General features: G+C 38.7%; 1 protein-coding gene across 1 annotated transcript; it reads right to left on the bottom strand.

Moving 5' to 3' along the window:
• Window positions 1-47: 47 nt before the first annotated feature.
• engl (endoglin, like) lies at window positions 48-21346 on the bottom strand. Its single transcript, XM_048193954.1, has 17 exons — window positions 20124-21346; window positions 18933-19046; window positions 17601-17761; window positions 17393-17530; window positions 15920-16094; window positions 15674-15842; window positions 14755-14899; window positions 14475-14670; window positions 13145-13275; window positions 10362-10511; window positions 9870-9959; window positions 7001-7225; window positions 2770-3336; window positions 2380-2449; window positions 2248-2289; window positions 635-730; window positions 48-545 (listed from the first exon to the last, which is right to left on the bottom strand). Exons 2-17 carry the CDS (start codon window positions 18994-18996, stop codon window positions 430-432), a joined length of 2535 nt encoding a protein of 844 aa, XP_048049911.1. The 5' UTR covers window positions 18997-19046; window positions 20124-21346; the 3' UTR covers window positions 48-429.
• Between the last annotated feature and the right edge of the window lie 78 nt (window positions 21347-21424).

Raw genomic sequence — 21424 nt, 5'->3', positions numbered from 1 at the left:
CTTTAATACTGACACTTACGTAAGGACTACAGTACACTACATTAAAACAATTGAAGGAGTGAAAATTAAATAAAGAACATTTAAGGAGCACAAATCTGTAAGATCTTTGTTTTACATAATTTGTTACATTAGCAGCAAAACAAAAGCAGCAAGTAAAAATCATTAGGCCTACAAATGGAAACTTTTCTGCCATGAAATAAAAAAGGTAATTGCGCGTTTATCTCACAATTTTTACCTTACCCTCACAATTCAGAGTTTATTTATCTACAGAGTCGCAATTATCATTTTATTATTTTATTCCGTGGCCGAAACAAGGTCCCATAGTTAGGCTACAAGCACCTCAGAACAGTGATACACAAATTCAGCTTTAAACAAAAGCAGAAATCACATGATAGTTTATTCTGTCACATTGACGGTCGTATCGTATCATTAGTTCTCCTCGTGGAAACTGCTGGTTTGCTTCGTCAGTGTCAGACGGTTTCCGAAGCCGGTGTTCTGTCCCACGGTCTCTACAATACCATCTCTCTGGGTCAAGTCACGCCTCCCTGAAACCAACAAATGTGTTTTTAATAATCAGATATCATGTAGAAAAACATAAGACAATCATTTTGTGTTAGGGTTTGCGCGTTTGTACCAGTCTGAGTGTAGATGCACCACAGCCCCCCCATTAGGAACAAACCCAGCACAAATGCCGCAAACACGGCCACCAGCACAGGACCTTCCTCTGCTCCTGAACACAGACAGACCACAGCGTAAAACATTCTGTGTAAAGACATTTTCAATCTGTCTGTTATACTGCTTGATACTGCAAACTGCTGTTTGTTATCACATTATTTCAATGTATAGGCTAAATACACGGGTTTGTTACTCAAATAGTTGTCTACTGTTATGAACACAGGTATCAAAACCACAGCTTTTTCTATGTGGTTTGGCCGTTCAACCAAACGATTTTTAGAAACTCTGGTTGTTGTGTAGATGGTGAAACCAGAGATTTTGGCTTGTGACGTCAGAACCGGAACCGGTAATAACCATTTTTCCAGGCTTCTGATTGGTCAACATGGCTTTACAGTTAGGGTTATATTGCCACCTGCTGGTTAGCATGCTCTTGACAGCACTTCACAGCGTGTATTTGCGCTTTCATGTGGACGTGATTTTTTTTTAAACAGAGGAAAAACGTTTATCAAAATACCTGTGTACGTGTGGACTAGGCCTTAGTTAACAGCAAATTAATCGGAAGTTTTACATATTCACAGGAAATATACACTTTGCGAAATAAAGTGGATAATATAGCCTATGAAAATTTAATTGAAGAGAGAATTATTAGCCAAAATGACAAATTATAGTGAAAAGCAATATTAATGAGTGTTCTGAATATTAATCAGTGTTCTGAGTTTGTCACACCACAGAAAAATGTTATTAACCATCCAGCCAAATTTGAATGATTAAAAAAGCCACCAAGAAAATGAAATCATTTATCAAAATCTTGAAAAAATAAGCAGTATTCTCTGCTCTCAAACGCTGGGGGCGTGTCCGCTGTCGGCGCTGAAACCATGCTCACTCGCGAGAAAAATGGAGTTTCTCTCAACTTAATTGTCTAATGATTCAAACATACTGATGCATATTTAACCCCTCCTTTTTGAACAGCTCACTCTTAGCAGGACTCAAACCCGGGTCCGCTGGCATGAGAGGCGGGCGCTCTAACAAGGAGGCTAAAGATTGCAAAATGTAGGCTGTAGTAACTAACAGCAATGACAGTAACTCGCGATTGAGCGGGTGAGCCACTGATGCTAATACGCTGTAGTTATTATCATGTTAGGGGCGGGGCCATACATCAAGCCACTGTTTTAGTCCCGCCCAAAAAAATCCAGAACACAGAATTGGTGAAAAACTTTCACAGCAGTGCCAAAGAATAACAATTTTTGGTTTTCCAAAGAACCTTTTAGAGAAATGATGCCATAAAGAACTTTTATTTGAAGAGAGTAAAGGCAAGTTAAGGCTGCTCTGTGCCTGCACAAAATTCAGTGTAAAGATGCAATGCTGCATAAAAGCCATACTTAAATTATGCCTGCTCTGACCCACCTCAGTTCCTAGTCTCAAAGTATACAGTTACAATTGCTATGTAAATGTTTTTTGGCACCTCTGAGCAGCATTAAACAACCTGTGTAAAGACACCTAAATCCCAAGTGCTTCTGTGCCACCTTTGCAATGTAAATGTAACAGTAACAGAATGAAGCAGGTGTAACACACCGTTGTGTGTGGGAGTCTGTCTCGACATCTCAGCAAGTTTACCTGAAACACACACAAACAGAACAAACACAAGTGTTACTTAAATTAATGCAAAAGGTTTGTGTGAATGAAAGTGCATTGATGTGTACAAACCAGCAGGGGGAGCCAGAAACCCAACAGGATACGTGACCAATACGGGCCGAGACAGATTTCTGTCCTCACACTGTACGAGAAATAGAAATTGGTCTGATTTCATTGGTCTAATTATGTACTAAACAATACCAAATTGGAAACATATTTTAATGGTTTTTTTATTTGTATAATTGAACACAACAAAACTTCTGAATGTGTATAACAAAACATGGTCAGTATTGATTTCTTTTCAGTGAGTTTTAAGAGATTCAAATCTCATGGGTTATTAGACTGATTCAGGAGTCATTAAAAGAAAAGAGTCATGAGATTCATTTATTCATGAATCAGACAAGAACTTATTGCACTTGTATTACAGTCATGTCCCATATAAAGTAATGACACATACAGTACCTGTTGAGAAGCATGTGTGTGTGTGAGAGCAGGTATCTGAGGACCCTGTGCACAGATCCGAGCGGCGGCCCCTGAGGGCCCCTCGTCTGCCGCACACAGACGCAGCCGGCAGTGCAGGAACTGAATGGAGTTATTATAGACCGGCCGCAGGATGAAACTGAAGTGCAGTGTGTTTGCACTCTCTTGTTCTTCATCCCTTCTCCTCCGTCTGCGTTCCTCAGGTTTCTTGGCTCTGAATCTGTCGGGTCTCTTGTGTTTAAACCGTCTTGCTTTCTCATCTCCGCTGCGGCTCCCTGTCTGTCTCCAGCGAGGGAATGGCCAAGACTGTCTTCTGACGTCTTTCCTGTGAGTCTTCTCATCTTCCTCATCTCCATCGCTCTCTTCTTGGTCAATTTCTGGGCTGTCTGTTGTTTCCTGGGTTTCTCTTTCGGGAAGTGTGAAGGAGGGGTCTGACGGGCAGGAGTCTTTGATGACGGACCAGCCGCTGTGAGCCTGCGGATCCGAGAAAGGAGAGACCAGACACGACTGGAGCTCCACAGCCTCCGCAGCACCAGAACCCACCGAGATCTGACAGAGAAACAGAGAAATTATGTTCATCAAACAGTGCAGGACTGTTTTTACACTAGACAGGAAGAAAGCAATGTGAAACTGCCCAGAACACCCCAGCAGCCACATAGCAACAGCCTAGAACCCCCCAGAACACACCAGAATCCACACAGCAACAGCCTAGAAACCACTCAGAACACCCCAGCAGCCACGTAGCAACAGCATAGAAACCACTCAGAACACCCCAACAGCCACGTAGCAACAGCCTAGAAACCAATCAGAACACCCCAGCAGCCACGTAGCAACAGCCTAGAAACCAATCAGAACACCCCAGCAGCCATGTATCAACAGCCTAGAAACCACTCAGAACACCCCAGCAGCCACATAGCAACAGCCTAGAACCCCCAGAACACACCAGAAGCCACACAGCAACAGCATAGAAACCACTCAGAACACCCCAGCAGCCACGTAGCAACAGCCTAGAAACCACTCAGAACACCCCAGCAGCCACGTAGCAACAGCCCAGAAACCACTCAGAATACCCCAGCAGCCACATAGCAACAGCCTAGAAACCACTCAGAATACCCCAGCAGCCACACAGCAACAGCCTAGAACCCCCAGAACACACCAGAAGCCACACAGCAACAGCATAGAAACCAATCAGAACACCCCAGCAGCCAAGTAGCAACAGCCTAGAAATCACTCAGAACACCCCAGCAGCCACGTAGCAACAGCCTAGAAACCAATCAGAACACCCTAGCAGCCATGTAGCAACAGCCTAGAAACCACTCAGAACACCCAAGCAGCCACGTAGCAACAGCCTAGAAACCACTCAGAATACCTCAGCAGCCACATAGCAACAGCCTAGAAACCACTCAGAACACCCCAGCAGCCACATAGCAACAGCCTAGAACCCCCAGAACACCCCAGCAGCCACGTAGCAACAGCCTAGAAACCAATCAGAACACCCTAGCAGCCATGTAGCAACAGCCTAGAAACAACTCAGAACACCCCAGCAGCCACATAGCAACAGCCTAGAAACCACTCAGAACACCCCAGCAGCCACGTAGCAACAGCCTAGAAACCAATCAGAACACCCTAGCAGCCATGTAGCAACAGCCTAGAAACAACTCAGAACACCCCAGCAGCCACATAGCAACAGCCTAGAACCCCCAGAACACACCAGAAGCCACACAGCAACAGCATAGAAACCACTCAGAACACCCCAGCAGCCACGTAGCAACAGCCTAGAAACCACTCAGAACACCCCAGCAGCCACGTAGCAACAGCCTAGAAACCAATCAGAACACCCTAGCAGCCATGTAGCAACAGCCTAGAAACAACTCAGAACACCCCAGCAGCCACATAGCAACAGCCTAGAAACCACTCAGAACACCCCAGCAGCCACATAGCAACAGCCTAGAAACCACTCAGAACACCCCAGCAGCCACACAGCAACAGCATAGAAACCACTCAGAACACGCCAGCAGCCACATAGCAACAGCCTAGAAACCACTCAGAACACCCCAGCAGCCACATAGCAACAGCCTAGAAACCACTCAGAACACCCCAGCAGCCACATAGCAACAGCCTAGAAACCACTCAGAACACCCCAGCAGCCACATAGCAACAGCCTAGAACCCCCAGAACACACCAGAAGTCACACAGCAACAGCCTAGAAACCACTCAGAACACCCCAACAGCCACGTAGCAACAGCCTAGAAACCACTCAGAACACCCCAGCAGCCATGTAGCAACAGCCTAGAAACCACTTAGAACACCCCAGCAGCCACGTAGCAACAGCCTAGAAACCAGCCAGAACAAACCAGAAGCCACATAGCAACAGCCTAGAAACCAGCCAGAACACTCCAGCAACCACACAGCAACAGCCTAGAAACCAGCCAGAACACCCTAGCAACCACCAAGCAATAGCCTAGAAACCTTCTAGAACACACCAGCAGCCACATAGCAACAGCCTAGAAACCAGCCAGAACAAACCAGAAGCCACATAGCAACAACCTAGAAACCACCCAGAACACCCCAGCAACGACATAGCAACAACCTAGAAACCACCCAGAACACCCCAGCCTAGCAACAACATTGTAACAGCTTAGCAACCTCCCAAAGCAGCCTAGCAACCACCCAAACACAGAAATCATATACCAAACGCCACATAGCAAGAGAGTAGCAGCAACCATCCACAGCACCCTAGCAAACACATGGTAACAGCCTAGAAACCACATAACAACATAATAGCAATCACATTTAGCAACCCACCTTTAACAATCTTAGAAACCTCACTTTTTCTTCAGAAACACCCTAGCAACCACAAGGAAGCAGCCTAGCTACCCCCCCACAACACCCTAGCAACCACCTAATAACATGCTGAAACCCACTGCAAAAATGCTGTTCTTACTTAGAATTTTTGTCTTGTTTCCAGTCCAAATATCTAAAAATTCTTAGCTCAAGAAGCATTTTCTTGTTTTTAGGAAAAATAAGTCAATATTAAGTGAGTTTTTCCTTAAAACAAGCAAAATAATCTGCCAATGGGGTAAGCAAAATAATCTTAAAGGTGCTAAAGAGGATCTTTTCGTCGACTGAGAAACCAAAGACTGTTTTTGAAATGAGCGCAGGCGTAAGAATTTCGAGGGAACGCCTCCCAAAACTCGTGCACGAGTATTGGAACACGAGTGTTTACCACCGGCATTCGCTGTGTCGTGTTAGTGGATTCATTATGTCGGACTCACCGCAGGTAACTCATAATCTGCAGTTGTTACTCCTGTCTCCTGACAAAAACATTGCATGCGGCGCCTGTGGAGTGTGGAAAGTTACGGGAGCGCGCAGCCGCGCACGTCTCTCACAAGGAACGTCATGGCAGTGATTGACAAGCCAGAGGGCCAATTCGATTGGCTGATGTTTTTAAGGCCCTACCTCGTGCACAGATGACGTATATTAATATTATTCCTTTCAGTGCACCTAATAAATAGTCTTTTATCAGTTAGTAAAGACAGTTTCAAGTAATATTGCAAAAATGTATAAAACAAAACATCCTCTTTAGCACCTTTATTTCAAACTGAAAACAAGATTATATATCTTATTTTTGGTTTGAAATAAGGTTAATTTTGACTTATTTTTCCTGAAAACAACAAAATAATTTTTACTTGTCAAGAAAATGCTTCTTGATTTAAGAACCTTAAGATATTTTGAGTAAGTAAGAACAGCATTTTTTTGCAGTGTAGCAATTTTAGAAACCTTTTTTTTTCAGGCAAAAATTGTAGAAATAATAGAAAACAGCCTTACAACTCTCACCTCTCACTTTTTCCTCAGAAAATATAAAAATCAAACACTATCGGTACATAATTTTTAGTTTTAGTTTTCTATCTTTACTGTTCTTAATTACTCATATTTAATTATTGTATGTAAGTTCTGTAATTCATTTTTTTTTTTGTTGCTAGTCAAATGTTGTTTTTTCACAGAAAGTCAGCTGCACACAAACAGTTTGTTTTTCCACAAGGAATGTGTGCAGTTGTCCATTGGTGGCCTTCATTCACTTATAAAAGGAGAGGAAGCTCCACATGGCGACAGGAGTCTGGGGTCCTTGAGCTGGTTTAATCACGTTATCAACTCCAGCTCCATCTATCATCTGCTCTGACCTTCAAGAAGCGCCGAAGCTGAAAGCACTGACCTGCACGTAGAGCCGGTCGTACGCGCTGATCACGCAGGGCCCCACGGGTCTCTTCTCGTAGGCCTCGGTCACGAACAGCTCCATGGACAGCAGGGGAGACGCATGGGCTCTTGGCACCCAGGGAGGAGCCGCTGCTGGACTGAGACGCAGAGCCTCCTCAGGCTGGACGGTCGGAGTCACATCTGATGGACTGATGTGAGTGGACAGAGACGAATTACAGCTGATCTGAGCAGAAGCACACCAGAGGAAAATAAACTTAATTTAAAGGGAAAACTTTCTGTTTTTGTTTCTTTCTCAATTTTCTGATCCCATTGGCTGATCTTTTTTCACCTGATCATCTTTGTTTCTGGCTTTTCTTTGCAGCAAATTATGTGTTTTGACCACAGACCAAGACCACAAACTCAGATAAAAAGCCAAGAGTCAAACTGCCCAATTAAAGGAAACACCGATCACAGTAATGGCGACCAAACATTTTCAATAAAAATCAATATCTAAACATCTAATCTGTTAATTAAAAAAAAAAAAAAAACTTCTGTAGATGAAGGACAGAAATAAATTAAATCTGGTTAGTAATAAGTAAAGCTGGTAATGCTGTTTATGGAGTTGTTTAAAGGGTTAGTTCACCCAAAATTGAAAATTCTGTCATTTATTACTCACCCTCATGCCGTTCCACACCCATAAGACCTTTGTTAATCGTCAGAACACAAATTAAGATATTTTTGATAAAATCCGATGGCTCAGTGAGGCCTACATAGGGTGCAATGACATTTCCTCTCTCAAGATCCATAAAGGTACTAAAAACATATTTAAATCAGTTCATGTGAGTACAGTGGTTCAATATTAATATTATAAAGCGACGAGAATATTTTTGGAGCGCCAAAAAAAAAACAAAAAAAAAACTTATTTAGTGATGGCCGATTTCAAAACACTGCTTCATGAAGCTTCGGAGCGTTATGAATCTTTTGTGTCGAATCATGATTCGGATCACGTGTCAAACCATCTGACTGCTGAAATCACGTGACTTTGGCGCTCCGAACAGCTGATTCGATACACTGATTAATTTGTGCTCCGAATCTTCCTGAAGCAGTGTTTTGAAATCGGCCATCACTATATAAGTCGTTATTTTATTTTTTTGGTGCACCAAAAATATTCTCGTCGCTTTATAATATTAATATTGAGCCACTGTACTCACATGAACTGATTTAAATATGTTTTTAGTACATTTATGGATCTTGAGAGAGGAAATGTCATTGCTCCCTATGGAGGCCTCACTGAGTCATTGGATTTCAACAAAAATATCTTAATTTGTGTTCTGAAGATTAACGAAGGTCTTACGGGTGTGGAACAATATGAGGGTGAGTAATAAATGACATAATTTTCATTTTTTGGTGAACTAACCCTTTAATCTCCCTCCACTGAGATCTTTAGAGATTGATTCAATGCCATTACCATTGAGTTTTAAACATTAATTGCGGGTGCAAAAGTGATTGACACATTAACATTGATTTAACATTGTTTCAATGGTTGCTTGCAAACAAAGTAATCATGTAGCGTCATAAAATTGAGGTTAAACCACTGGAGTCACATGGTTACTTTAATGATGTCTTTACTACCTTTCTGGACCTTGAATGTTGTGCATTAGGTCTCTGTGGAGGGACAGAAACCTCTCAGATTTCATCAAAAATATCTTAATTTTTGTTCTGAAGATGAATGAAGGTCTTACGGGTGTGGAACGACATGAGAGTGACTAATTAATGTATTAACATCTGATATGATATTTCATTTTTGGGTGAACTAGCCCTTTAATATCTTAAGTCATTTTGCTTCTCAAGTTCATGTATCTTTATGTAAGAATGTTTAGATATTTGTACTGCAAGACAAGACCAAACATTAAAAAAAAGAGAAACATTACTAATAAATAGATTTAAAATAAATTATGTTCTTTTGAACTTTCTATTCATCAGAAAATCTTGAAAAATAGTATTTTTGTGGAAACTGTGATCAATTTTAAGCAACACATTGCTGTATGACAAATGCATTATATTTTTACTCAACCTGTTAGTGATGTCTTCATTATTTAATGTATGTTTGAATAAATCTGCCATGAACACAAGTTATTACAGCTATCGTTTAAATGTTTATATTTAAAAAAATGGAAATTAATTGTAGTGCGTCACTAAAATTCATGAAATAAATAAAGTCTAATGTTAATACAGTAACACTTCACAATAAGATTCATTAGTTAACAACACTAGTTAATATGAACTTATAATGAACTGCACTTCTACAGCATTTATTAATCTTTGTTAATGTTCATTTCAACATTTACTAATACATTATTAAAATTTTGTTAACATTAGTTAATGCACTGTGAACAAACATGAACAAACAATGAACAACTGTATTTTCATTAATTAACATTAATGAAAATTAGTAAATACAGTAACAAATGTATTACTCATGGTTAGTTCATGTTAGTTAATACATTAACTAATGTTTAACTAATGAACCTTATTGTAAAGTGTTACCGTTAACACAATTATAGAAAAAAGTTTTCTGTTTCAGCCCAGAATTTTCATTTCAGTGTATCACTAATAATCAGAAATGTTTCTTGAGCATCAAATCATCTAATTAGAACGAATTGTAAAACTATTTCACAATATTACTGTTTTTACTGTATTTTGATCAAATAAATGCTTTGCTGAACAGAAGACTTCATTCAAAAACATAAAAAAATCTTATCAATCCCAAACATTTGATAAAAGTAACCCAAAACACTCTGTCCATCTAATGTTACAAATTAGTAAATATGAGCTTCCAGTTTCCATCACGGTTAGACAGCGAGTGCACAAGGGTTTGAAACACTCACATGGACAGCCAGTGGACTCATGACATCCAAACCCTCCCAGTCCGTCTCATTGCTCAAACCCTCAGATGGTTTTTGCTTCCACAGGAACACCTTAAAAACACAATTCAAGTATATACAAGTAAGAAATGCACCCTTTTTCTTTTAAAGTGCTTCCATTTCCAAACCTGATAATGCTTTGTTCTGTTGGATTTGGTACAGTGTGACCCGGGTCATCTGTTTGGTTTGTGGTTACAACTGACACGTTTATGCCTTCATATACAACCACACAAACTAACAGAGCAACAGCGAGCCGGCGTGACCCAGGTCAGTTTTAGTTACAGAAATAAACACACTGAAGTGCTATTTTATGATCATTTTATGGATCTTGACAAAACAGTAGTCACTATGAACTGTTGCTGGATTTAACCTAATTAGTTTTTTCCTGTAATTTTAAAATTTATATAATCATATTTATTATAATTAAGTTTAATAATGTCTCTGTCTCTCACTTACCGTGTTTGTGTAATGAACTCTTCCATTCACTCCATCCATTTCTCCTTCCGTCCCGCAGGAAATGACCGGGAAAACCAAAAGGAAATGGCTTCCGTTAAATTCGGCCTTGCAGTCACGATCTCGCAGGGTCACTGTCGTCACTGGCGAAATCTGTGTGTTCAAACAATTCAATTAGTCAAAGTTCAAAAGTTTTATCTCAATAAAAGATTCTAATATTTTTGAAAGAAGTATCTCATGCTCACCAACGCTGCATTTATTTGATCAAAAATACAGTAAAAACAGTGAAATATTTTTACAATTTAAAATAACTATTTTCTATGTGAATATATGGTAAAATATAATTTATTCCTGTGATCAAAGCTGAATTTTCAGCATCATTACTCCAGTCTTCAGTGTCACATGATCCTTCAGAAATCATTCTAATATGCTGATTTGGTGCGCAAGAAAGATTTCTGATTATTATCAATGTTGAAAACAGTTGTGCTGCTTCATATTTTTGTAGAAAACTTGTTCAGGATTCTTTGATGAATAGAAAGTTAAAAAGAACAGCATTTATTTGAAATAGAAATCTATACATTTCTATTAAATCTATTACACAAGGTTATGGCTGTTAGGGCAGGCATTGCATTTTGGACTCATTTTATCCCATTTCCTTGAATGACATTATTAGTTTAGTTGGTAAGATGAAGCCGTCCCAGAGCCCTGTGGATATTTTACCTACATCTCTGTTAATGAAATCCATAACATCTATTGGCCTGTGTTTGGTTTCAATTATAAACCTATCTCTAAGACTAGGCCAGGTTAGTTGCTTTAAACATGCTGTTGTTCAGCCTCTCTTGAAAAAGAGCAATCTTGATGCTACATCATTTAACAATTATAGGCCTATTTTCGAAACTTATCTTCCTATCTACCTATTATCTACCTATTTTCGAAATCTTATAAAAAGTTGTGGCAATGCAGTTAAATAATGTTCTGGATGCCCATAATATCTGTAATAAATTTCAGTCTGGCTTTCGTAAAAACCATTCAACTGAAACGGCCCTCTTTAGGGTTTCAAATGATATTTTGATGTCTGCTGATTCTGGTGAATGTTCTGTGCTGGTCTTGCTGGATCTTAGCACAGCGTTTGACACTGTTGACCACTGCACTCTGATTGGTAGACTGAACTCTCTGGTAGGCATCTCTGGGTCAGCTCTGGACTGGTTTTCTTCTTATCTTTCTGACAGGAGTTTTTCTGTATCCATAGGTTCTTTCATGTCAAAATCTGTTTTATTGTCCTATGGTGTGCCACAAGGTTCTGTTCTCGGCCCCATGCTTTTTAACCTGTATATGCTTCCTCTTGTCAAGATAATTCGCAGTTTCAAAATAATATCTTATCATTTTTATGCTGATGACATTCAATTATATATGTCTTTTAGTCCTGATAGTCTAGACAAACTGTCTCTTTTGCAGGATTGTTTAGTCTCCATTAACAATTGGATGGCAGACAATTTTCTGCAACTTAATACAGATAAAACTGAGGAGTTGATTATTGCCCCGGACAACATTACCCCTAAGATTAAGCACGCCATTGATGGTCTATCATCCTCTGATTGTGGTGACATAAGAAATTTGGCTGTAATTTTTAACAGTCATGTAAAGTCAGTAGTTCGTTTCTGTTTTTTCCATCTCAGGAACATTGCTAAAATTAGATCTCTGGTTTCGAAAAAGGAAATGGAGATGCTTGTTCATGCTTTTATTTATTTATTTTCATTCTTACAGAATGCAGCTGCCAGGCTTTTAACTAGGTCTAGCAGGAGGTCACACATTACTCCTGTGCTTAAAGCTCTTCACTGCCTTCCTATTCATTTTAGAGTGCATTTCAAAATTTTAGTTATTACTTACAGGGCCTTGCATGGTCAAGCGCCCTCGTATATACAGGATCTTTTACATGCACACACCCCTGGTTGGTCTCTGAGGTCTTCAGGCCAAGACCTTTTAACTATCCCCAGAATATGTCTTAAGACAAAAGGTGATCGTGCTTTCTGTGCAATGGCTCCAAGACTCTGGAACTCTCTTCCTTTAAAGTTGAGAACTATTGGTTCAGTGGAGTATTTTAAAAAACATCTAAAGACGCATCTTTTTGGACAAGCTTTTAATTAAGCTACTCAATTTGCCTGTTTGTACTTATGATACTGTAGAGTATATTTATTTTTATTTATCTTATTTGTTATTTTTATTGTAAAGCATTTTGTGACCCTCCTTGTCTGTGATAAGTGCTATATAAATAAACTTTACTTACTTACTTACTTATTTTAGATGGCTTTACTATGGAAGCTTGCTTCCAATATGGAATAAAAAGAATAAAATAAGTAATTGACATTTTTTTCAGAAATTCCATATATAAACTCAGAATTTTGAGATATAAACTTAGAATTGCAAGATATGCACTATGCAATCACAAAGTAACTTCTCATGATTAAAATATAATTATTTTTTAATTAAAAAAAAACCCTAATCAACAACAAGAACAAAAGAATTCAGAGAAAAAAAGACCGTGAGAATAATATGTCAGAATTGTGGGATAAAAACCTTTTTTATTTTTGTATTTCATGGCGGAAACAAGTTTCCATATTTTACTGTCACTTTTATCAATTTGATGCATCCTTGATGCATAAAAGTAAAAAAAAAAAATCTTAAATCTTAAACAGCGTTAACATGTTTTGTACTTTTTCACTTTTATAAACAAAGAAAGAAAGAAGGAATATTTTCACCGGTTTTGGAACATGCAGTGTGTGGGTTACCTGCAGCATCTGGGTATCCACGGTAACAGAAAGAGCTCCGCCCTCACACTGCCAGCTGAGCGCCTCTCTGCTTCTGTCTGTCATGATGACGTTGTCCTGCAGCCGCTCGTCTGAAGGCCTGACCTCAGGGCCTGAGCATCACAAAAATGCTTTGTCACAAACCTCAGTGAGCGACTTCACTGTCTACATAGGCAGCTGAATACTTTTTTAAAAATAGTATGTGAAAGCGTTGACAATATGTGATGATAAACAATTAAAACAGTAGTATGTACCATTCGTGTCACATGAGTTCATTATGTTGTGCAAATGGCGTCCAGTTATCATGAACAGTTCATGAACAGTTATTATGGATCCATCTGCCATTTTCGCTATTGTCCTTGCTTGATGGCTTCACAATAGCCTACCTGCAGAACATCTGATGATTCGGCTGTGCAGCTCCACAACGTTAATACTGCCTAGAACATGGGCTGGTATATGTAAATTTTGGGTACGTAAATAATAATGTGTTATTATTTGTTATGTTGGGATTCGCCTGTTTTTCAGTGGTCTTTTGCATGAACGAGATTTACATAAGGAGGAGGAAACAATGATGTTTGAGGCTCACTGTATGTGATTACCATGTATATAACTCTTATCATTTAACTATGGCATGGTAAATTCAATTTCAATTCTATGGCACCTTTAAATTAAAGAATTCACAGGTGAAAAGGGTAATTTAAATAGCTATTAGACATCACTATATATCTGCAGTTGATCGATCCTATTAAGAATGGCAAACATTTTTTGTATTACAAGTTTTCTGAAATGTTATGTTTAAATATGCAAATGAGGCATTGTCTAATTACCTATGCACCAATTTGCACACATAAGAGTTAAAGGTTTTTACAGAAGGGATTTTTGATATCTCTTTTTATAACTCCATTAATCAGAAAATACACGTCAACAGACAGAAAAAACACATTTTCACCATGTTTTTAGGAATAAAATATGCTATAAATCATTGAGAATGATATATGAACAAACCCCTCAGTAAAAACCTTCAGAATATAGATATGAATAAAACTGTAAGTTTTGGTGTGTGTAAGTGATGCTGAAGTGGAGGAAAAAACTCATAGGCTTTAAAGATATGTATTGAAATTGAAAAATCTAATAAAATAAACATTTAAAAAAGTATATTTTGGCAAGTGTAAGTGTTTTCTTTCCACTAGTCTGAAACAACACATTATGAAAAGCCAAATAGCACAAAATCACCTTCATGCATTGCATTGTGGGATACAATATCTCACACAATGTGAATTATACTTTTTTTTTTATTTTTTATTTCACCCACCTTCTCCACCTCCTCTTAACTTGATCACAAAGCGATTGGCCAGATCAGCCTCGGAGTATGAGGTCACTTTGGGAAAGCCATTCTGATTGGCCCATTCTAGAAGATCGGGGGTGCTGTGGAGGTCAGAGTTCACGGTGCTGGTCATGCTGAGGTCGGGGGCTTGAGTTCGGTACGGTAGACTAACGCTGTTGGACGACTGAAAGAGAGAGACACAACTGAAGAAAGTGTTTGGAAAAGCGCACAGGTAAAAAAAATACACATTAATGAAGTCCTGCCTTACATAGACCCTGACGTGACCTCTGACCTCTGGAGCAACCAAAGCCCAGTTGACTGAAACGGCACTGCTGAGGATCAGAACAATCCTGTGGTAACCTGAACAAGCCACTGGGGGCAGCAGAGAGACAGACACCTCCACCTGCAAAGAGCTGAGACAGAGATGATGTTATTTTCAGACTTTTTCATCAATTTATTTTTCACAGCATCTGTGGCGGGTTGTCGATTATGATAGAGAATCATTGTGAGTTTGTTAAATAATAATGGAGAACAGCAATGCTGTTATGATGGAGTGTTGGTAGGGAAGGTTTAAATGTAGAAAAATGAGGCTTGCATTTGTATTCAAATGAATAGAAATGCAATGCATTATTTGGATTATTATAATAAAACATATAAGTTATTATTGTCATTTATATGTATGCCTCTTATTTTCCTTTCAGAGTATACCCTTATTTCGTTTTAATACACTTATCAATTTCTTCAATTTGTATTTATTATATATTAATTGTTATTTATTTATTTCTTATGTACCCTTTTATGTGTACAAATTTGTTTACAATATTTTATTTTACATAAAATGTTTTGATATTTTATGTTAATCAATCAATTATGTTAATCACATAATTTTGTCAATTTGTACTTTGAATTGCCATCGTGTCCAAATGTGTTATATTATTGTTAATTTGTATATATTATCTTATTTTATATATTATATTATTAAACATTTATTTTTATTTATTATAGTCCTTTTTATGTATGCCTGCTAATATTCTTTTAGCATATACCTTTATTTAATTGTAACTAATTTATCAATTACTTTCCAGTTGTATTTCTTACTTTTTATTGTTATTTTGTACATTTTTTTAGTTTCTGCTTCTCATCTCATTCTGAGAGTTTTTCCACACAGCCTTGAGAGCTGAACTCACCCACACAGGCTGGAGCCTGATGACCACAGCCGGATGATATGGACCTCCATCTCCTGTGGCTCGTCTGACGGCGTGCAGCCATGAACGTCCTGCTCCTGCATCTCTGAGGCCAAATAGTTCTGCGACAGAAAGAGAGATCGCAAGCGGCACTCGCTTGGCATGCTGGAATCTGCAGACGGTTTGGGAACAGCATTAGGATGAATATTATCGCAAAGTATCATCCTGCATGTCCGTGTTTGTTCTCACCCTCTCCCAGACGAAGGTAAACACGGTTTGCGCGTACAGTGTGTGTGAGCGATGAGATGGTGGCGTGTCGCTGAAGAATCCAGCGCAACAGGACTCGAGGCCGCCGCGGCAGAGACGGAACCTGCGTCACGCGGATGGACATACTTGAAGACTCGGCCGTGGAGTTAAGGGACACCTGGGAGAGCAGGTGAACATCCAGTGTTGGGAAAAGCTACTTTTAAAGTAATGTGTTACAATATTGTTACTCCCTAAAAAAGAAACTAATTAGTTACTTTTTATGGAAAGTAAAGGCAGGAACACACCAAGTTGATGCCAACGAACTAGTGGCGATAAAAGCAGACTGCAGGGTGCTCGACAGCTGACGGCCAAGTAAGTAAGTAGCACGTCCATTCTGCGCCTGCGCAAGATGAAATGCCTTTCCGTACCAGCAGGTGGCAGTATCTGAACAGCCAATCAGAACGATCAGATGGCCAGACGGACCGACGAGCTCCAACGCCGATTCAACATGCCGAATTGGCTGGAAAAAAGCCAACGAGAACCAACTTCAGCCGACGGTGTGGAACACACTGAGAAAACTTAGTCGACCAACGAACAAAAACTGTCCGACCGTCGGCTTGGTGTGTTCCTGCCTTAATGCGTTTGCATTACTTTTTCTTACCTGGGCTAGTCTTGCTTGTTTTTTAATAAAAAAGTTACATTTTTGGCAAATATAAAGGCCATTTTACACCAAAAGTGAGATGAATAAGCCTCAGGCTGAAGGAAATGCATATTTACGCCTGTACAGTAGAGGGCGCAGCTCAAACAAACCTTTCAGCTGTGCTGCCATTATGGATCGCAGAAGAATAGAATGCAGAAGAAGAAAGTTCAACATTCTTACTTCGGCAATAAAACAAATAAGTAAAAACATGAATATAGATGGGGACAAGAGAGGCATCAGTCAATATATGGGAAAACAAAGTAACTTGCATTACTTATTTGAAAAAGTAACTCAGATATTTTGTTGTTCATTTAAAATTAATGCATTACTTTATTCGCTACTTGAAAAATGTAATCTCGTGTTACTTGTAATGTATTAAAATGCAATAACACTGAACACCTGAATTAATTTTTTTTCATAAATCGATCAAGTTCTCTAAACAGTCAAGTGGCGCCCTCTGTCACTGGCAGTGGAACTGCATCACACTTCCTAATCAGGCAGGAAGTGACAAAAACCTAGTGTCAAATGGCCTACATTTCTGTCCACATGAAAAGCAAAACAACATTTTAAATGACAGTTTTTTATTTGAAAACTTTGTAGAAAGTAGAAAGACTGCAATAGCATTTTCTTGTAAATCATTTTACATTAAAACATTAATAAACAGTAAAAGAATTAATACAAATAGCATTAATAATAAATAGTAAATAGTAATACTATTAGTATTAAATATTAATAAAAAAAAAAAAAACTATAATAGTCATGTGAATCACACACACCTGCACCATTACGTTGATGTTGTGCGGCAGTCCCTCATTTTCCAACACCCACCGCATGGCATGCTGGGAGCTCAGCACCAGAATCACCGGCCGGTTGACAGGCTGAGAGAGGGTCAAAGGTCTCAACACCACCGTCACCTGTGGACAGGACACCTGAGTGGGGCGTGTGCACATCAACACGACCAATGAGCGGACAGACGTCTTATACCTGTTTATTGGAGGCTTTTCCTACAGAAATAACATGGGTCTCTTTAGCTCCGCCCTCTCTGGCCGCACAGCCTGTTCCCGCCTCGAAGCGCTCCAGTTGAGCCTGCACGGGATGCAACACCCCCACAGGCCACATGGAGCATTGCAGCTCCCTGCTGGACACTGACACACACAGATTACTGAAGTACGGAGCCCCGCACATGACATGCAAGAAAAAAAAAAAATTGTGCGCACGATTTACTAATTCGTTCCCTCGATTTACTAAATTGTGTGCATGATTTAGCCTACTATTTTTTTTCCTGCATGTCATGTCCGGGGCTCCGTACTGAAGGAACATATCATTGAAAAATATCATTCTGTATATTTTAGTAATTTTGCTATGTGCTTTTTTTACTGTTAGTACTATTTAGGTTTAATTTTTAGCCAATTTAATAATTATTTAACTATAACAACCCTGTGTATGTTTTTAGTACCACAGAAAAACCTTGTTTTACTGTACTAGGGTATCACCATGGTACTTTTAGAATATCTTAGGGTCCGTTGACACGACACCGTTTTCAACTAAAAACAGAAAACGTTTTATGCATTTTGGCTGTTCATTTACACGACAACGGCGTTTTGGGGGGCCTGAAAATGCAAACTTTAAAAAAGAAAAGTGTTTCAAAGTTTTTGAAAAAGATACCGTTGTCATCTCCGTGTAAACTGCAAAAATGTGAATTTTTGAAAACAGTGACATCATGCACATGCGTATTATAGGCGCGTGGTATTTCTTTACAAAGTTACAACACCTTCTACTGGCCTGGCAGCAGAATACAGCGTTTTTAATTGTTTTCGCGAATATGTGTGAACGGGGATCATTTTGACAGCATTGTCGTCTGTACGTGAAAAATGCAAAGGAAAAACTTTTCTGTTTTTAGCACATTGTTGTTGTGTAAATGTACACTTAGAGTATTATTATACGTAATTATTAAAATGATAATTATACAGTAGCATGGTATTACCTCTGATACTGTACCATGGTACCACCACTGTACTCCAAAACACACACGTGCTAATACTCACTCACACTTATTTAGCGTAGCAGCTTACGTCCAACTCGGAGACGCAAATGAAACTCACAGTCCAGTCATACACAGCGCAGGACACTGTTAATGCATTCACACACTCACACACACAATCACCACACATCTACTCAAGCTTTCACATGCACCCTTGAGAAATGTGTCTGGCTGCTCTCTCTTTCACCTGCATTACAGAAACAACTGAAATAATCACAGCTTTATAATCTTTTGTACTCTGTGTTACCCAGTGGACATTTTCAAGTGGGTTTTACCTGCAGTTCCGACCACAGCCAGAAGGAGGCAGAGTAGAACACCGACCGTCCAGGGCATCATCATCCTTCAGCACTTGACAGATTTTAGACACAGAAGAGTTTTACACCGACATACTAAGAGATAAATGGAGGGATATGAAGAGAGAGAAAGACAGGGAAGCAAACTCTAAAAAATGCTGGGTTAAAAACAAACTAAGCTGGGTTGAAAATGGACAAACCCTGCAATTGGGTTGTTTTGTTGTTAACTCAGCAGTTGGGTTAAATGTTTGACCAAATGTTTGCTGGGCAAGTTTTATTTAACCCAACTATTGTTTAAAAATGACTATATGGTTGGTTAAAAATGAACCCAAAATAGGTTGGAAATTAAAAAAAATCAGACACATAATTACTAGAGGAAACGATAATAATATTTAAAAGGTGAACATTTATTAATGAGCAATTTAATTGCTTATTGTCTAATTATTATTCATTAAATGTATTAATAAATGTTCATTTATTAAACATAGCCTATTAATAAATGTTAATTTCCAACATACTTTGTACAGTACAGTAATTTTTGAACAATAGTTGAGTTAAATAAAACTATGCAGCAGGTTTGTCAAAACAGCATTTGCTGCTGGGTTTTTCAATCCAACTTGGGTTGTTTTTAACCCAGCAATTTTAGAGTGCAATGTTAAGATTTTTTTTTTTAAACTTTCAGTCATCAGTCATAAAGTAGCTTAAAGCATTTTCAGTTTAGCAAGACCGAGACAGATACAAAAACAAGAAATTATTAAAGCTTAATTATTAAAGCTATTTTTTAATGACTTAAATGGTTAGTTCACCTGAAAATGAAAAATCTGTTATCATTTCTTCACCCTCAAGTTATAATCTTCAAAATATCGTATTTTGTGTTCAGCAGAAGGTTGGAACAACTTGAGGGTGAGTAAATGATGACAGAATTTTCATTTTTGGGTAAACTAACCCATTAACTAACTAAACCCCTAGAGAAAATCTAAGATGCATATATATAATTATTTATTAATATAAATAATTTATTAAAAAACAAAACAATTCTGCACACAACACTATAAAATAATCTGAATAAGCCAGCAAAAGACATTTTAATTAAACCTTACTTTAACTTCTTTCTGACTCATAGCTTTATATATTTTCGCTAATAAGTGTATTACTGGTTTCTCCAAAACCCACCTGCAGCAAGTCTTGGACCTAAATGACATCCCCGACGCGTCCGTTTGCTCGCTCACCCGAAACCCCCAGCAGAGGACAGGACAGCGGTATCAGCTCGTGGAGGGACCCTTGAATGGACAGTCTAGACCCGCAGAAGAGTTCGTATAGGTTGATCCGTTGTCTTCTGATCGGGTGAGAAAAGTTCGGGTCAGCTGATGTAGCGCGGAGGGGGGCGGGGCCGAGCGGTGGGGAGACGCGCGTGCTGGAGGCGGGAGGAGAGAGTTCCCGCGCACTGAACTGTCTGAAGGAGCGAAAGATTAAGAAGATGCGAGCGAGCGTCGAAGAACAGGTAGACAAAGACACAGAGCGATTAAATTTGGCGATTAAATTTGAATAAAACCACACAACTTTTGAACAGGACAACCTAGAAACCAAAAGTGAGAGAAAAGCCGTAAGACAATAACGTTTTTTTCCCTGACAAAAAGTGCTGTACCACACTGTAGCTACAGTAATAGTGTCAGATGGTAACGGCATATTTTGATATCTAAGCCAAATTATTATTGTTGTACCATATCCAAAACATAATTTGGCTAATTGTTTATCCACACACTGATGGATAAACAATTTATATTGATGCTCAAGGTGTTCATAATAATTCAGCTAAACACTTGGCTTAATCATCTTGGTTTAATGCTGATAGGAAGAAATATATTGACTTATTTTATCAATGTACTATTCTACTTAAACCAGTGTTTTTAGTTATTATTTTGTTTTTGGTCATAGTGACCATTTCTTTGGATTAAATGTTTGTTTCACTGAAGAGCAGGTGAGGTTTGGGCGCTGCTAAAATTTCCAAAAGTGAACCTTTTACCACAATACTGCCTGCTCTTATCTCCATGGCAACTGTATAAAACTGAAGCATTATGTTATCCGTAACTTCGATAAATGCATTCTCACATGCATAATCACAACCAACTATGTCCGTCGTTGAAAATTACAGTCAAACTAATACCAAACTGTTTTGTTTGACCACTCTCAAGACCCCTTTTAGTAGCTTAAAACTTAACATGATTTTTCCTAATGGTATGGCAACAGATATATATACATCCTTCTACATCCTTTGAGATTCTGGGACCTGAAACATAAAACAGTAAGTTTTATAGTTAAAGTTAAATTGCTCGTTTTTTTGTCCCTAGGGGTCTTTCCAACATGAAAAAAAATTAAAAAATGCCACCAGACAAGGTAATTCCATCTTATCCTACTAAGTTATTAAAAAATATTAGTCAATACTGAATATAGAATCAGAAATAGATTATGACTCA

Source organism: Megalobrama amblycephala, linkage group LG1 (genome assembly GCF_018812025.1).
Source record: "Megalobrama amblycephala isolate DHTTF-2021 linkage group LG1, ASM1881202v1, whole genome shotgun sequence".
NCBI lineage: Eukaryota > Metazoa > Chordata > Actinopteri > Cypriniformes > Xenocyprididae > Megalobrama > Megalobrama amblycephala.
The sequence above is the reverse complement of the archived record's forward strand: the minus strand, read 5'-3'. Positions and strand labels throughout refer to the sequence as shown.

Bases quoted from the DNA above. Each gene is read 5' to 3' on its own strand.
- engl (XM_048193954.1), bottom strand. From the start codon at position 18,996: ATGATGATGCCCTGGACGGTCGGTGTTCTACTCTGCCTCCTTCTGGCT. The intron at 14,671-14,754 runs GTAAGGCAGGAC...TCTCTCTTTCAG, and splicing joins GAGGTCACGTCAGGGTCTAT to TCGTCCAACAGCGTTAGTCT. The intron at 13,276-14,474 runs GTGGGTGAAATA...TGTGATGCTCAG, and splicing joins GTTAAGAGGAGGTGGAGAAG to GCCCTGAGGTCAGGCCTTCA.